We start from the raw sequence: 17,212 nt of genomic DNA on the forward strand, positions 1-17,212 counted from the left end.
AGGGAAGAGCAAGTGCAAAGGCCCCGGGGGCAAGAAGGAGCAATTCCAGGGTCAGAAGGATCAGAGGCCAGAGCAGAGAACGAAGGGGGGCAGTGAGCCGCCACAGGGGACGGGTTTCTTTCACACCTTCTGAATTATGTAAATATTTTCAGAGAAGCATATATCATTCTTATACTTTTTTTTTAAAGCTAAAGAAAACCCCACCTTATAAAACCCCAAGAAGTGAAGAAATTATTACGGCATTTGCTCTTTTCTCTTAAGCATCTATAATATGTGAAAATTCACTTACACTTGCTAAAGAAACCACCTTGTTTCAGTGTGACGGGTGTGCATCCTCTCCTGTCTGGTTGGCGGCGAGGGCTTCCCCTTTCCTCTCCCCCTCCTTCCCTTTTCTGGTGCATTACAGGTGGAAATGACGAGCGCACCTAATTTAAATGATACTCTTTCTAACCCCCATGGAGGCTCTGGCCCACGTCAGGTTGGGTTTGGAGGCAAGTGGGGTTTGGGGAAAAGCTTCTCTTTTCCCAACTGCGTGCACTCGAGCACAGCGTTGGGAGCCCTCTCTGTGCCTGTGCCGCCACAGCTGAATAGCAGGGAGAAAGAACTCAGGAACGGGACTGCCCTACGTAGTGGTGTTTGCCGGTTTCACCTGCAATCTTTCGCTGCGGTGGCATGGGTTTTTCTGGTTTCCTCTGGTGGCCTGGGGCTGGGATAGTTGGCTTTGAGGCATGCAGTCACCCGAGCGAGGCTGGCTGTCCAGACGCAGAAATGCAGCTGCCTGGAAGGCCACACTCACGCCTCCCTCCCGCTTTCGTTTGCCGCAGTGGGAACCCCAGCGAGGCCCTTTCAAGTCTGCACCTTGCGGTTTCTCCCTGCAGGAATGCCAGGTTTATGATGGGTTTGTTCCCATCGCTGTTTTTGATCCCCTCCCTGGGCCCCTGCCCGGTCAGGCCCTTTCAATTCATGTCAGATCTAGGGAGGCCGCTGGCTCCTGGCTCAGTGTGGCGCTACGTGATACAGAAGGGTCTGTCCTCACGAGAGAGACACAGACAAGTGGACAGATGGTTCCAGTCCCAGGAGAGAGGCACCTCCCAGCAGAGAAGCCCGCTGGTGTCACTGACTGGCCCTCTCCCTTCAAAGGCCTTTTATATGCTGCTCCTCATTGTGGATGATGAACTAGAGCTCACCTGCTGCCACACCCTCATCTGGAACGGGGGAAACTGAGGCCAGGGGGTAATTCCTCCATCAGAGAGGCCCCCAGGAAACTATGACACGGTCCCAGCCAGACCCTCAGCAGCGCCTCCTATCCTAGTGGGAAGAGCTCCAATTTGGGTCAAGATTTACCTCTCAGCCCTGTCACTCACTGCGCTGCAAGGTTGCACAAACTGCTCGACCTCCCCAAGCCTCAGTTTCCTCATGTGTGAAGCGAGAATAATTTTTCCACTTACGGTTGTTGACGTAGAACACGCCTCACCCTGCCAACTTCGTGATTTAAGTCGTATTCACCTATTTGTCCTCAATTCCCATTTCCCCTTAGACTGCGGGCTCCCTGAGGGCAAGGACTCTGCCTGCCTTGTTCACAGCTGTGCCCTCAGTGACTAACACTGCCCGGCGCAGGGCAGGCGGCGAGGTGGTGTGTGTGATAACGACAACAAAGACCTCAGCACAGTGCTTGGCACTGGCAGCCATGCTTAAGAACAGAGGGAGGCCATTACTATTTAGGGTAACCAGGAACCAAGGGGACAAAATAGTTCTCTGGAGTGGGCCTGCTGTCAGCTGGCTCTTCTGGGGCAAAGGCCCCAGGACCCCATCCCTGCAGGACCTGGCCCCCGCAGGCCGTGGAGCCACCTTACTCCAGGTTCTCTCCCCACTGTCCTCTCTCTCAAGGACGTGGTCCCCAGAGGCACGACTCCTCCCTGGGGCTTCAGAATTCCCGTCTTCTGCTCCAGAAGGCTGCCAGAGAGTAGGGGGAAGGCACAGCTCACCAAATCTGCAAGGGGAGGATGTGGTCCAACGGCAGGATTGCTGGATAACATACTGGACGTCCACTTAAATCTGAATTTCAGATAAACACTGAAATAACTTTTTAGTCCCCAAGATTGCATGGGACCTAGTTATCCTAAAAAAACATAATTGCTGTTTATCTGAAACTCAAATTTAACTGAGTGTCTTGCATTTTAATTGGCTGCATCTGGCGGCCCTACAAAGTGATGGAGCCAGGATGTTAACTCAGGCCTGCCTGAGCTTGTGGCCCTCACTTCTCCTCTCCTGCAAAACCACCACCATCACGTTAGGAACCTCCTGGGGTGGTTAAGAGAAAGAAAAGAGAGGCGGCTGAGTGAAACGGGCTTTGTAAGCCCTCAAGCACTATATAAATGTTAGTAAGGGCAGGAACTCTGCCCTGATCACAGCTGAACCCAGTGCCTAGAACTGTATCTGGCAACAGATCGCTATAACTGTTTTAATGAAAAATCGCTGGTACTATTTTCCGTAAGCAGTCAACAAAATTACATAAACCCATTTCTAGGAAATCTAGCTCAAACATCGTACGCACACCCCGCTGGTCCCGGATACGGCAGACCATGACCCAGGAAGAACCCAACACTGTGTTCGCCTGACACAGGCCTGTGCATGCGCAACCGCCTCCATGTGCTATGGTATGCTATGCGCATGCGTGTGTACAGCCACGCCTGGTGATGAGGTGTGCGCATGCGTGGGTCTCAGCGGGAAAGCGCGGGAAGAGAGCGCTGCCCTGGTAGTAACGCGCTGAGGTGGCGCTCCGGGTGGGCGGTGGCGGCCGAGCTGGGTCCTGCTCTTGGAGCGCTTCCTGCCGCCTGTCCTCATGGCCTTTGCGCCCGTGGGGCCTGAGGCCTCGTTCTTCGCGGCTGTGGACCAGCACAGGGCTTCCCTGCTGGCCGCCCTGCGGGGCGGTGGCGCGGAGCGGGCGGGCGGGGGGCCGCGGCCGGCCTCCAGGTACCCGGAGCTGTGGCCCCCTTCACCGCCCGCCCCGAACCCCAAAAGGGTGTTCCTTCAACTCCCCTTTTCTGCTGTTAACTCGTGTTTTAAACTCAAAAAGCCTGGACAGCCCCCTTGGTGTCTTCTAGAATGTTCCTTGTGCAGTGTTCCAGGAGCGTCCCAACTGCTGGGCTCGCCGGGTTCCTGCGATCCTTACGGGTCACGCAGTTTAGGGCGCCGTCTGACTTCGGGATGTTGAAAAAGTTTGGGGGGAGATAAAATTTTAGCTTAAGTGTTCAAGATTTATTTTTTTGGAAGAGAAAGGGAGGGAAGATGAATGTTGTGAGTTCTCACTCAATAAGTGTGCTTTATCAAAATGAACAAGGAAGTCGGCACATTTTAGGTGGTTTCTAAAATGTCCGTGCTTTAGATGGTTTGCGGTCGGGCAGCGCGCTGCCGGGGCCGCCGCTCGGCTGGTCCAGCCCGGGGCTGATGGAGGCGGCCCGGGGATGCCCTGCAGGACGGATGCGGGCGGGAGGGACCGCGTTTGCCCAAGATGCCCTGTTGTTTTGCTCCCTTGATTTGCTTTTCGGTTTATCAGCAAAGATTTTTCAGTCTAAACAAATTGCTGTCTTTAATTTTTAAGCCCAAGCAAACTACGAAAAAACAAAACAAAAAGGCAAAAATCCACAAGCAAACACGTTTTCACAAACGGATTCCGTTGAGGGAGCATTCCTGGGGAAGGGACGGGAGGCTGGAGTCCTCTGTTTGGGTTCCAGAAGTAAATTAATCCGATTGTCTCTAGAGTTGGTCACAGTGCTGTCTTGCCACTTTTTTTCAAACTCAAAAATGAGATATTTGAGTCAGCGTTTACCTCTCAATATTACAAAATACTGAATGTTTTGAAATTTATTTTCTGATCCGTGCGTTTTCACTGAAGCTCTGAAGTTTCTGTGGAAATCTGAACCGTCCAGGCTTTGGCCATTTTCTAGGTTTGATTTGGTTTCTCTTCCTAGGCATATGCTAATAGCATTTATAACCCAACAGCATTTTTTTAAGCTGATGGCTTGTGAAATTAAAAGTCAGCTGACAGAAAACTGGGCTAAGTCTTAACATTTTGCTGTAAAGTGGTGTAATAGTTGCCAAGACTTTTCATGGTAGTGATTAAACGTTTTTCTTTTTGTGCCACTAAAATTCAGAAGGGCTGATTTAAGGCATGAGATCAGTTAGGGTAATGCACTACAACAACGAGTGTTCCTTTTGAAATACTTTTGCATTGCATTTTGGGAGAGAAATTAAATTCAAAGCCAATCTTACAACATTTTTAATTAAAACATTTATCAGTAGTATTTCAAGTCAAGGAGTTTGTATTCAAGTAGGTTAATATGAAGATTAAATAGATTAAAATCTATTTATAAATTATATTGTCTAGTCCTTAATCTGAAAGGGAGATATTACTTAAGTTGGTAATTGAGTAAAATTACAAGCGAATGAAATTTCTCTGTAAGTAAACACTGTAAATACAGTTGTTGTTTTAATGCAGTACTGATGTCAGAATTTAGTGGGAGAGACCATTTTTGACAAGAATTACCTAGTCCTAAAAAACAACCAATGAAACAAAAATTTATTTCACTATTGGTCTGGGGAAATGTCACATATTGTAGAGGCCTAATTTAGAATAAAGATTGAATCATAGTGTGTTTATTGTTTCAGTTCCCAGGTTCTTGCATCAATAGAAAATGTTATCCGAGACATAATCACAAGCTTGGCAAGAAATGAAGCTCCTGCATTCACCATCGACGACAGGTCCAGCTGGGAAAATATAAAGTGGGCATTTTGCATTTTTTCTTTTTAAATGCAATATCCATGTCATTATTTGAATTTATTCAAGTTACAGTTCCAGTTGGATATCATTCTTTTTATTGCCTTTATTCTGTCAAAAAGGATTTAAGGAAGTTTACAAAATCACATACCATAAAGGCAAGTTCTGTAAACTAGAAGTAGGTGTGAAAGATAAGGCCAGGAGAAAACAATGCTAGGAACGGAAAATGGAGCACGGAAAGAGGTGAGAACTCAAAATGCACGTGATAAAGGCTTACAGTCCTGCTAAAAATAGGCTCCACACTCAGATCTAAGCTTTCCAGTGCTCCTAGGGGGAGATGCGGCCAGTGGAATTCTCATCTCAATCTGCTTGCTCTGGGGAGCCGCAACCACTCCTGGCACCGGGACCTAAATAAATGTGTCCTGAACAGAGAGCCCGTTTCAATGGCCCTTTTTCCTGGCAGATCCCCCCCTGCTAAGTCATGTGCCCAAGAGGGTCAAATCAGCACACGGCTTTATCAGAGTCCTGGAACCTGGTTATATGGTTTGTGTTTTGCAGGTCCTCAACCTGTAGAACCTTTCCATTGAGTCAGGAAACACGCTACAAAAATAGTTCTCAGTAGGAGTTACAGAAACAGAATAAAAGTAATTTTGAGGCTCTTTAGTCACTAAGTATTCTTTTATGCTCAATATAATTAATGGAAACTATGAACTTTTGCGTCATATTTGCAAGATGGACTTCATCCGGCCGTGAGGCAGTGGACATCTGGCCTATTTGCCGGGTGCCTTCTGCCACCTTTAGGCCAGGCCTGACGTTTCAGTTTAACAGCCTAATATAAATCGTTATTTCATTTAATGTAACTTTGGAGGTAAATCAAATAAGATATTTCAAAACAGTATTAAATTGAGTAAAATTAAGTGAGTAAATTATTGAAGTGAGCAAAATGCTGATTAAAATTGTGAAATAGTTGAAAATAGTTCACATACACTAAATGTCTTCCCAGGAAAGAAATACACACACAGACATGCACAAAAACGCATCATAATCAAAGGTATTTAATTCATTTATTTTACACACTTTCAGTGCCTCTGTACGTCCCGAAACTAGTTGCCTAATTACCACCTGGAATTATCTAACCTCTTAAACAAGGTTGTGCCAAAGCTTCAGTGCTGACGTTGAGAAGAAATGTGGGTTTAAACGATGTATATTGTGTGGTGTTCAGAAGTTAATTCTTCTTTATTTTATTCCCTTGCTTTAAACAAAATGGCAGGTTTGAAGATTCTGTGGGTCTTCAGATGGTTTCTCATTGTACCACAAGAAAAATCAAAAGCGATTCTCCAAAGTCAGTTAAAAATTTTGGTAAACTAATCTTTCTTCTCTTTTAGTAATGAAATAAATGACTTTGGTTACCGTCTGGGTTTCGGTCGTTCCTAGTGAAAGAATTTTGCTTGCCCTCTGGTGGACCACCCTTGTACGTGAAATAAATTTATAGAATTTTGCATTGGCGAGAATCATGGAAGTAAATTATAACTCTAAAATAAATTTTCGATCTACGTGGTTCAGTGGAAAAGTACTGTCGGTTTTGCTGTTCATACAGCAATTAACTTTATCTGATTCTTCAGGCCATTTTTATTTTCTGCTTAACACTTCTCCTTTGGAAAGATGGTTTTTTTTAATGTTATGGAAAGTAACAGGGGACAGGTTAGCAGAATGGCTTGAATTAGTGAGAGAAATGATGAGTAACTTGTTTTTTATATCTTATTTTCCAGCGCTAATTCTTAAAATATTGTCCATGATTTACAAATTAGTGCAGAGCAACACTTACACAACCAAGAGGTAAATACGTCGTTCTGGTAAGTTACTCTTGAAAATGCAATGTGAGGTTTAGTTGGATTAACTTTCGTTATATATCTTGAAAGTTACACAAGACCAGACTACGGGTAATAAGTTACTTGGTCTATATGTTGTGTTTCATCCAGTTAAAGCTTTCTTCAAATAATACTCCAATACTTGTTATATTCAAAGAGTCTATTGTTGATTCAAAATGTATATTTTAAATTTTCATAGAGACATATATTACACTGACAGCCAGCTGTTTGGTAACCAGACTGTTGTGGACAGTATTATCACCGACGTTTCTTGTATGTTAAAAGTGCCGAGGAGGAGTCTGCATATAGTAAGTAGCACTTCATACAAAACATTTTGTTTTAAGACAAAATGTTTATATAAAAATTGTGATGGAAGAATAAATGTAACCTGTGCCTTCTTTTAATATTATTTGATACTATATTTTTCTCACTATGAATTTAAGTAATCTTCTCAATATATTACCGTGGGTGAATGGACCAAAATAGATGAATGATCAAATATTTTTTATTCCTAAATATTCTTACATATTTTCTACTTCATTTCTTAAATTCCAATCTGGGCTAAAATACGTATAATTTAGCAGGTGAACATGAGGAATGACTTAGCAACATAAAATATCTTAGTGAAAAAAGTTTCAAATATGTCTGGTTTTTTTTTTTTCAGTTATCTACTTCAAAAGGTTTAATTGCTGGCAATTTAAGGTATATCGAGGAAGATGGCACCAAAGTGTATTGCAGCTGTACAACAGTAAGCATTAATGTTTTCACATGCTTTAACTCTCTTTTAGATTCTTTGTTTTTGAAATGTATTTTATTTCCTGCTTTGTCAAGTAGTTTGGAGCTTAAGATTTTAAAATAAAACTGCAGGATGAATAGGTGTGTGCGCTGTGGGGTTGCACATTACATAAGTTCAAAATATGCCAGTTGTCAAACGTCATATTGAAATAAACAAACATGCACATTCTTTCTTAAAACGCTGTTGATTTCGGGTAGAGTGTGGCTTGAACATTTTAGCATAGAGATTTGTATAATCTTCATAACATTTCCTGGGCCTGAAATTCATATGTTTAATATTGGACTATTTGCTAGGCTTTAGCAGTAGAAAGCTGACAGGATTAAACTAGGCAGCGGTTTGGAAAGGGGCACAATGATGCCTGTGAGCTCCTTCATAAGGGAGTCTCTCCTTCATCAGTTTCTGCTTTTTAAACCGCATTATCTACAAAGTTTCCAAGAAATTCCCACCTGCTGGGCAGTAGTTTGGGTCAAGTGTCTGTTGTCTGACTGAGGAGTCAATCTGTTTCCTACTGTTCTCTTACTGAGGATAAACCTCTGATAACTGGTATATTCAAAGAAAAATGAAAATATAGGATTTTTGTGATAAATTTTTAAATGTGGTTATACTTCTTATTTAAAATGAAAACTGTATTGTTTGTTACCTTAGGCTGTTGCTGTACCATCTAATATCCAAGGAATTTGGAGTATCCTTTGAGTGGGAAAACTATTTAACCTTCTAGGATGTTCATTCATTATTTTGGTAAACCAAGCTTTCATAACATGTAATGAACAAGTGAGACCATATAGTGGTCAAGATGAAGACATCGTGGTCCCTTCTTTAGAATTCTTTTAGGAGCTTACTATCTGGTAGGAAAGACAGATATCTAAATATATGAATAGATATCTGTTTATATATTTGAGGGTGAAAATGGAAATACTCTATAGCTGTTTTTGAATTGACCTATACGGAAACATTATTTAGTTGGTGGTTAAACTGAAATACTTTTGCTTTCAATTTATCAGCCTTAACTTCACAGATTTAATCACAGACGCGAAATTTCTATTAATCGTGGAAAAAGATGCGACATTTCAGCGACTCCTGGACGACAACTTCTGCAGCAGGATGTCTCCGTGCGTCATCGTCACGGTATGTGACCTGCTCTACTGTAGTTCCAAGACTCACGTACTTCTCTGCTGACTGGTAAGAAGGGATCGTAACATCATCTTTACGGCTTGCTGAGCGTTCTGTTCTCAATGTGATGTTCGGGGTTGCAGAACAAGAATTTCTAAGGTGTTCATGTAAACGTCCTCAAATCTGACTAAAATCGTGATGATGCTCCTGCTTCTTAAATACCAGTGACTTTCCAGAACCACAGCAAGGTTACGGGGGCTCTGGGTCACCCTCACTCCATTCCTGCTGGGGCTGCTTGTCTCAACTTTAACGTGGTCACGCTGGGGGCTTTGGAGGGGGTTGGGTGAACAAGAGCTGCTCCTGGTTCTTCCTCACACGAGTTTGTGTACCAGGGTAATATCATTAATTCAGTCAAAAGGAGCCTGCTTTTTTTTTGGTGAGAAAGATTAGCCCTGAGCTGACATCTGTGCCAGTCTTCCTCTATATTTTGCATGTGGGTCAGCTCCACAACATGGCTGATGAGAGGAGTAGGTTGGCATCCAGGATCCGAACCTGCAAAAATGGGCCACCGAAGCGGAGTGCATGGAACTTCAACAACTTGGCCATGGGGCCGGCCACCCTGCTCTTTTTTTTTTTACATAATGTGCAAAGAATAGCAAAGAACACAGAAGCATATGTTGAGATAACACATGGGGAGATACAGGCGTTGGTTAGCAAAGGGCAGTAAGCTGCCTACTGCAGGGTGATGTGGGCTGAGTTCCTGAAACTCGGTGGTGGACGACATCTGCTGGAGCAGGACAGAAAGAGTGGGGATAGAGGAAGCTTGCGGTGTGAGTCGGGGAATGCTGACAGAATAACAGAATGCGTCAGGTTCCCCTCCCCCATCCCGGCCTTCTGCTTTTATAGATCCGGATAAAAACCTAGTTCTTTGAAGGAAAAAGAGCTCATCTACTTAAAATTCTTCCGGCTTATTAGATTAGCAATAAGTAGATGCTTGTGAGGCATGTTTGTGGAAGCAGCGAGGAGGGCGGCCCTGGAGAGGAGGTGGGGTGTCCGGCAGCTGTATGGAGCCTTGGAAGGCCTGGCCACTCCCAGGGAGGCATCCTGACTTGGTGCAGAAATGTCAGGCACTTAACAGAAGTGTTTGGACTAGTGACAAAGGAACTGGCAAGGGTTAGTGTGGCAGCGTCCTCGTTAGAGCGAGGGGGCTCACTGGAGTCAGGGGCCTGTCAGCAGGCTGTCAGGTGGTGATCTTGCTGTGAGGATGAAAGAGGGATGACTAAGGAGAAAGAACTGAAACAAAGGATATTGCCAAGGTCAATTCGAAAGGACTTGGTGACCACGGGATATGAGGAATGAGTCAAAATGACTCCAGTGTGTGGAACCTACCACAGTGTCACCATTGATAGCTACAGGACAAGTAGCAGGAAGGACCCACAACTAAAATATACAACTATGCACTGGGGGGTTGGGGGAGAAAAAAACAGGAAAAAAAAAACAAAGAAGATTGGCAACAGTTGTTAGCTCAGGTGCCAATCTTTGAAAAAAAAAAAAGAAATATGGATTTGAGACGATAGTGTTGCCATAGTGCCCTAACTCTGTGTGACGGGCACATTTATCCCAATTTTATAAATAAAGCCACAGCCTAACGAGACTAAGAAACTGGCACAGTATCACCCACTAATGATTGGCAGGGAGGGAATTCAAACCCAGAGCTATGTGATAAAAACCCCATTCTTGGGCCGGCCTGGTGGCGCAATGGTTAAGTGCACACATTCCGCTGTGGCTGCCCAGGGTTCACCGGTTTGGATCCCGGGTGCAGACATGGCACCACTTGGCAAGCCATGTTGTGGTAGGCATCCCACATATAAAATAGAGGAAGACGGACATGGATGTTAGCTCAGGGCCAGACTTGCTAAGTAAAAAGAGGAGGATTGGTGGCAGATATTAGCTCAGGGCTAATCTTCCTCAAAAAAAAAAGGAAAAGAAAAACCCATTCTTAATTTCTGCCTGCTTCCTTCTCTGCTCCATGTTTCACTGGATTTTCTGCTTTTCTCTCTTAACACTATTGTAATGCTCTTTAAATTACTTTTCTACATAATTATTCTTTTAATGACATCATAATATTGTCCTGCCACTTGGGTTTATAGAATCCCAAATTTAAACCAGGCACTCCGCTAAGTGCTTTATGACTATTAAATAATTTACTTCCTATAATAGCCTGGTAAGGTGATACGAGCCCTGAGCCACCGAGAGGTTTGTGACTCGTTCCGGTTCGTGCTGCTGAGACGGGGCAGAGCCGAGATTCTGCCCGGGCCGTCTGCCCCGCAGCTGGTACATATCACCGCCGTGCCGTGCTGCCCCTCCCTGTGTCTGTTGTCAGATATTTTGGCTATTTACAGGAGTTTGTGTCATTTGAAGTAACACTGCAGTGGACATCTTTTCCTAGGTAGGATTTTCATTATTTCCGTTTCTGCTGAAATATATCCTAGGACTGGGAAAACGGAGTCAGATTTATGAATGGATGTGGGCTTTTTCTCCCTGTTGTATATATTGTACAGTTTTTTCCACAGTCAGTGCCGGTCTTCTACCACCTGAAACTTAAGGTGAGGGAATCCAGCTTTTAAATTATTAGTAAGTAAGGATATAGTTTTATCGATTTCACTGTACTGGAATTAAAATGCGTCATTTCAATTATGTTTTCAGGGAAAGGGAGTACCTGATCTGAACACAAGACTTCTAGTCAAGAAGCTGTGGGATGTGTTTCACGTTCCTATTTTCACTCTGGTAGATGCTGATCCACATGGTAATTTATCGTGGGACTGTTTGAAACAATAGTCATAATTAAATCATATTTGTAGTTGTGTTTTTCTGCTCTTAGAACACTCTCCTAAAATATTTTTAAAGAGGATGATTTTAGATTAAAATTAATGACTAGTTCTTTGAGGCACTTTATCGTTCTTTTTGCCATATTAAGCTGAACCATAAATTTTTCTCTGATAATGCCCACGAAGATAAAATTGCAGATGTTAGATATAATTTGAGAATGCAATTTATCTAACCTGTAAGATACAAGAAGGCTAATTTTGACAGTAACTTTCTTTTTAACAGGCATAGAAATAATGTGTATTTATAAGTATGGATCTATGGTAAGTATGGAAAAGCACTTTTCTTTTTCCCACTGTTGAGGTATTTTATATTCATTGGGGTGATTTCTGCATTTACTTGTGAGCCCCTGGGAATCTGAGGGCCCTCAGAGATACCAGTGGAGCTACTGCCCTAGCCTAGGCCTGCCTGGTTCAGTAGCTGTGATTCCAGCTCCCGGCGTGACCAGTGTGACCGCAGGTGACAGAGTAGGGTTAGCTGTGGGCACGAGGCATTGTTATCCTCCACTCTCCCTGCTGCCCACGTAACTGCGGGGCTGTGGGGTGACAACATTGTCTGATCGCCAGATATGCTCTGAACATGCTGTATAGCCTTGACTTCTGACTTTGCCCATTCCCTTTTCTCCCACCACGAGGAGAAATGAAAAGACCACCAGAGTCTGCAACTGCCGTACATGAGTGGTTCTCAAAGTGCAGTCCTGGACCGTGAGCCTCAGCATCACCGGGGAGCTTGTTAGACATCCACATCTCGGTCCCCATGCGGACCTGTGAATCTGAATCCCTACGGCTGGGCCCCAAGGGGTAAAGTTTGAGAACCACTGGTAGACACCTTGAGTGTCCCTGATGTGTATGTTTACAGCAGGTGAAAGGGATGGTGGAACAAGGTGTTAAGATATGGAATCACACACAATAATAAGTGCAGGCCAGACGGGTTCATTTGTAGTTTTACTTTATAGAAAACCAACAGAGCAATACTGTAGAGTGGTTTTAAAGCCTTCACTGAAAGTCCAGCTTAGTGAAGCTCTGGGTGATTTTCTTATTCTGTGGGCTCTGGGGGAGTGAAGTCTTTAGTATTTGTCCTTCTTAATAAGTGAAAAATTTGGCTGCAAAACAAGTATGCTAGTTCTCTGCCATTTAGTCTCACCTAATCTACTTTTGATCTTTGTTCCAGTCCATGTCTTTTGAAGCCCATAATCTCACAGTTCCGGCTATTAGATGGCTTGGGCTCCTCCCTTCTGACATTAAAAGGTTGGACGGTTTAATAGAGCCGGGATACTTGAAATGATGACTCTCTGTCCTGTGTAACAATAAGCTAAACAGTCGTTACGTTATGAGGGAACGCTCCTGAGGCTCCTTATGGGTATTGTTCACTACGACTCAGGATTACATAATTATGAATTAAATGCATCAGTGTTTCTGTTGCAACTACTGAAACACTGAACAAAAGAATTTGGTTAATTGAACTTCTGCTAGCTAGAAAATGTTTTTTGTTTTACTTTTAATGTTAAAATATTTTGTAAATTTCTTTACACTTAGAAAGTGTAAGATGTTGATTCCAATTAAATGATAATCATTGACAATAACATTTGCCATAGCAATCAATTTTATTATAGATTTAAAATTTTAATTTCATTAAAAAATCTCATTTTAAGACTACCTAAAGTCTGGGAACCTAAAGGTTGGCAAATTTACTATATATGTTCATTATAGAAAAAAATATTAAAGAACAAGATAAAAAGCACCTACAGGTGAACCGCGTTACCCCGTGGGTTATTTTCTCTGCCTCGCTGTAACTTTTTTCGCAAAAATGGGGTCACGTTCTCATGTTATTTTGTAATCTCCGTTTCTCACACGGCACGATGTGACCACTTTTCCATATCAATAAATACATTTCTCTTCTGCGACCTCACTTTAATGACTCCTATTGCTGAGTTGGAATTCTGGATGTACAGTGTTTATTCCACCAGCCCCTCAAAGTTGGTCATTTGGGCGGTTCCCAGATCTCTCCTGGTAGGCAGCGCTGCGACGGGCCCTGTAATTCAGTCTTTGCCCCCGGCTCTAGCTAGTCCTGTAGGGTGAGCTCCCAGAATTTCTGGGTCAAAGGGTGTGCACATTTTTAAGTCCTCGACTGCCCTCTGGATAGGCTAATTATTTTGCTTTCCCTGCAGAGTAAGAGCCCACGTGTCCCTCAGCACAGGACATTATCACTTTTCTTCATCTCTGCTAATGTTGCTAATGTGATATTTAAAAATGTTTTATTTTTGTTTTAATTGGCCAGTGAGAATGACCTTAAACATGTTCATTGGGTTTCTTCAAGCAGTGAGCGTGCTAACAAGTGCTTGTTTCCTAAATAGGGGATGAGTTTTGGGTGACCGCCACTTCTTACAAAATGAGGACACAAAGGAAAACATTCAGTTTCTGATTTCTGAATATTTACACTCTAGTGAATCAAAGTTTTCTTCATTTTAGTGTATCTGTCATGGTCAGAGTCCCTTAGGGGTGATCTATTTGTGTGATGATCATTTCTAACACAAATTCAGGACACGTGATCTGGTAATTGTTAAGGTGGGGGCCTGCAGAAACTCTAGCTGCATCTCATAAATTCCGTCAGTGCCCGCAAAACCCTCTCCAAATCAATGTACAATCAAAGAGAAACACTGCGGCAGCCACACAAACACGGCTCCAAGGGAAATCCTCTGGGCCTCCCTTTCAATCAAATTCTCACCCTGTCCAGGAGCTGCCACTGGCAAGTGGTCATAATTATGGGGACATTGAAAAAGACTATTTGAAACTGGAGCTTTACTGGGAAATCTGGGATTTGTGACTTCAAAAAGTAGTCCATGCCATAAATCCTGGACTTCTCATTTTCTATTTTTAAAGTATACCAAGATAAAATTACAATCTACTTTTTAAAAATTTAAAACTAGATAGGGATGTGTGTGCATGCTTGTGTGCGTAAGTGATAGACTAACTTCCAAGGCCCAGAAAATTCTCAATGAATTACAGAGTTAAGGACTCAGGGGAACCTAAAATCTCACAGTGAATCTCGCTGCTGGCCATGCATATCAGCACTCATGGCTTCAGGACTGGAGCTCTGGGAGCTGCCTCGGTGTCGATATACATGATGTTGGGCTGTTGGCATTTGTTTTATAACCAATGTCAGCCTCCTTGTCATCATCCTGTTAGTGTGACATGAAGGGAAACAACACCTTAGAACAGATTTCCACTATGAACTTGAATACTTGCTGTTCTGGGATAGATTCTCAAAATTCTGGATTTAAAAGGTGGATCTGGGGGTCAGCCCCATGGCTGAGTGGTTAAGTTCGTGCACTCTGCTTCAGCGGCCCAGGGTTTCTCCAGTTCGGATCCTGGGCTTGGACATGGCACCACTCATCAGGCCATGCTGAGGTGGCGTCCCACATGGCACAACCAGAAGGACCTACAACTAGAATATACAGCTATGTACTGGAGGGCTTTGGGGAGAAGGAGAAAAAAAAAAAAAGAAGATTGGCAACAGCTGTTAACTCAGGTGCCAATCTTTAAAAAAAAGGTGGATCTGTACTACTGTTCTTTTTTTTTTTGTTGAGTTAACGGTAGGTTACAATCTTGTGAAATTTCAGTAATACGTTATGTACTAATTTTCTTATCTGTTCTTTCTGAGTTTCTTGAAATATCACAATAAATACAAATGACATATATATGACCTGCAAGTTATAGAAGCACTTTGTTTTACTGATTTTTTTCATGTATTTTTTTCCCAGATTAAACATACCTAAAGATGCTTTAATTCCATTGACAAAACGGGACCAAATGAAACTTGACAGTATCCTGAAAAGACCTTATGTCACTTGCCAACCATTTTGGAGAAGAGAAGTATACTGCTTTTTAAAGTTCAAGTGTTGTGTGCTTTATCGCCTTTTACTTTACTAGTGGCTGTTCAAGTAATATTTTGAAAATATCCTCCTTGGAATTTTGTATAACCAGCAACGAGCGTGGGGGTTGTTTGACAGCAATTGGTTGCTGAAACACTGAATTATGAATGCTAATAGATAAGATCAGCTGGATGGAGCTAATCTATTTTTATCCTCATCCTTATATACCCATTGTCTGTGGCTATATCATAATTTATGGGGGGAAAAGAGGAGACAGAAATTATAAAGACCTCAGACCATTCCTAGTTATCGAAGGCACCCACACTGAGCATTCTCCTGATATTTTTAGCTGTAGCAGCTCTAGAATATTCTGGTTGACTTAATGGCTATTGCCCATGGTTTTGGAGAATAAAACAAGTCTAGATTTACTAGTTTGAGTTGACAAGACTGTAGCAAAAGACTCTGGTATGACTGCATTTTGCTTTTATTGACAGATGGAAATCATGGCCAACTCTAAAATGAAGGCAGAAATTCAAGCTTTGACCTTCCTATCATCAGATTATCTTTCCAGGGTGTACTTACCTAACAAATTAAAATTTGGAGGATGGATATAAAAATTTATCAGAATATATCTTGTGATTGCAGAAAGTTTTTCATTGGTTTTGTTTTCAGAGGTAGATACTGTGTTGGAAAGAACATATATTCTTAATTCTATAGAGGTAAAATAATTATCCATTACTTATATTTTTTGTCAAAACAAATGCTGTACTCTGATTGTCTTTAGAAGGCTTTATTTTATCTGTCTCTGTAGAGATTGATTTCTGTCTTATGTGTTCTAAAGTAAATTATAGAAGAATTTATATTATTTTGACTTCTAAATTTTATTTGAAAAAATATTTTATGCATATCATCAAAGTCTACAGAAATATTTTATTTACTCTCTACAATACAAGTAATGTTAAGGCATGAAGTATCTTATTAGTAATGAAGATAATAATAACCTAAATGTGAGAGGTTGCACGTGAACTCTAGTGTCCCGCCATTTCTTCTTAGTTACATTTTCCTTCGCCTTCACAGTGTCGGGCTCACACCCGGGTCATTCACTTGTGAAATTAGTAAAGTTTATTATGAATAAATATTTGGGTTGATGTAGTCTTCAGCACTTTCATTTTGTTTTTGAGCCTACTTTTTATTTTTTTAAATTTATTTTTTTATTGAGTTCATAATAGTTTACATCAATGTGAGATTTCAGTTGTACATTATTTCTTGACTGTCACTACATAAGTGCTCCCCTTCACCCCCGGTGTCTACCCCCCACCCCCCGGTAATCACTGAACTGTTTTCTTTGTCCATGTGTTTGTTTATATTCCACATATGAGTGAAATCATCTGGTGTTTGTCTTTCTGAGTCTGGCTTATTTCGCTTAGCATAATTCCATCCAGGTCCTTCCATGTTAGTGCAAATGGGATGAATTTGTCTTTTTTTCCTGCTGAGTAGTATTCCATTGTGTATACACCACATCTTCTTTGTGCAGTCATCAGTGGGTGGGCACTCAGATTGTTTCCATGTCTCGGCTATTGTGAATAGAGCTGCAGTGAACATAGAGGTGCGTATGTTACTTTGGATTGTTGATTTCAAGTTGTTTGGGTAGATACCCAGTAGTGGGATGGCTGGGTCATACGGTAGTTCTATTTTTAGTTTTTTGAGGAACCTTCATACTGTTTTCCATAGTGGCTGCACCAGTTTGCATTCCCACCAGCAGTGTATGAGGGTTCCCTTCTCTCCAGACCCTCTCCAACATTTGTTATTTTTAGTCTTAGTGATTATAGCCATTTTAACAGGCATAAGGTGGTATCTTACTGTAGTTTTGATTTGCATTTCCCTGATGATTAGTGATGTTGAAC

General features: G+C 42.3%; 1 protein-coding gene across 2 annotated transcripts; it reads left to right on the forward strand.

Annotated features, from left to right (window-relative positions):
• The first annotated feature begins 2,719 nt into the window (after positions 1-2,719).
• On the forward strand, positions 2,720-16,458 carry SPO11 (SPO11 initiator of meiotic double strand breaks). Of its 2 annotated transcripts, none has more exons than XM_008514047.2 (13): positions 2,720-2,973; positions 4,669-4,782; positions 6,048-6,136; positions 6,547-6,613; positions 6,845-6,953; positions 7,310-7,393; positions 8,087-8,123; positions 8,457-8,566; positions 11,258-11,357; positions 11,663-11,700; positions 12,608-12,684; positions 15,198-15,309; positions 15,803-16,458. In XM_008514047.2, the coding sequence occupies exons 1-13, from the start codon at positions 2,843-2,845 to the stop codon at positions 15,920-15,922; spliced, it is 1,188 nt and encodes a 395-aa protein (XP_008512269.2). In that variant the 5' UTR covers positions 2,720-2,842; the 3' UTR covers positions 15,923-16,458. The 2 variants fall into 2 exon arrangements, with proteins under 2 accessions (XP_008512269.2, XP_070445722.1); XM_070589621.1 differs by lacking the exon at positions 2,720-2,973 and adding an exon at positions 3,145-3,297.
• Positions 16,459-17,212: the final 754 nt, after the last annotated feature.

This window comes from Equus przewalskii, chromosome 21, assembly GCF_037783145.1.
Source record: "Equus przewalskii isolate Varuska chromosome 21, EquPr2, whole genome shotgun sequence".
NCBI classification, from domain to species: Eukaryota; Metazoa; Chordata; class Mammalia; order Perissodactyla; family Equidae; genus Equus; species Equus przewalskii.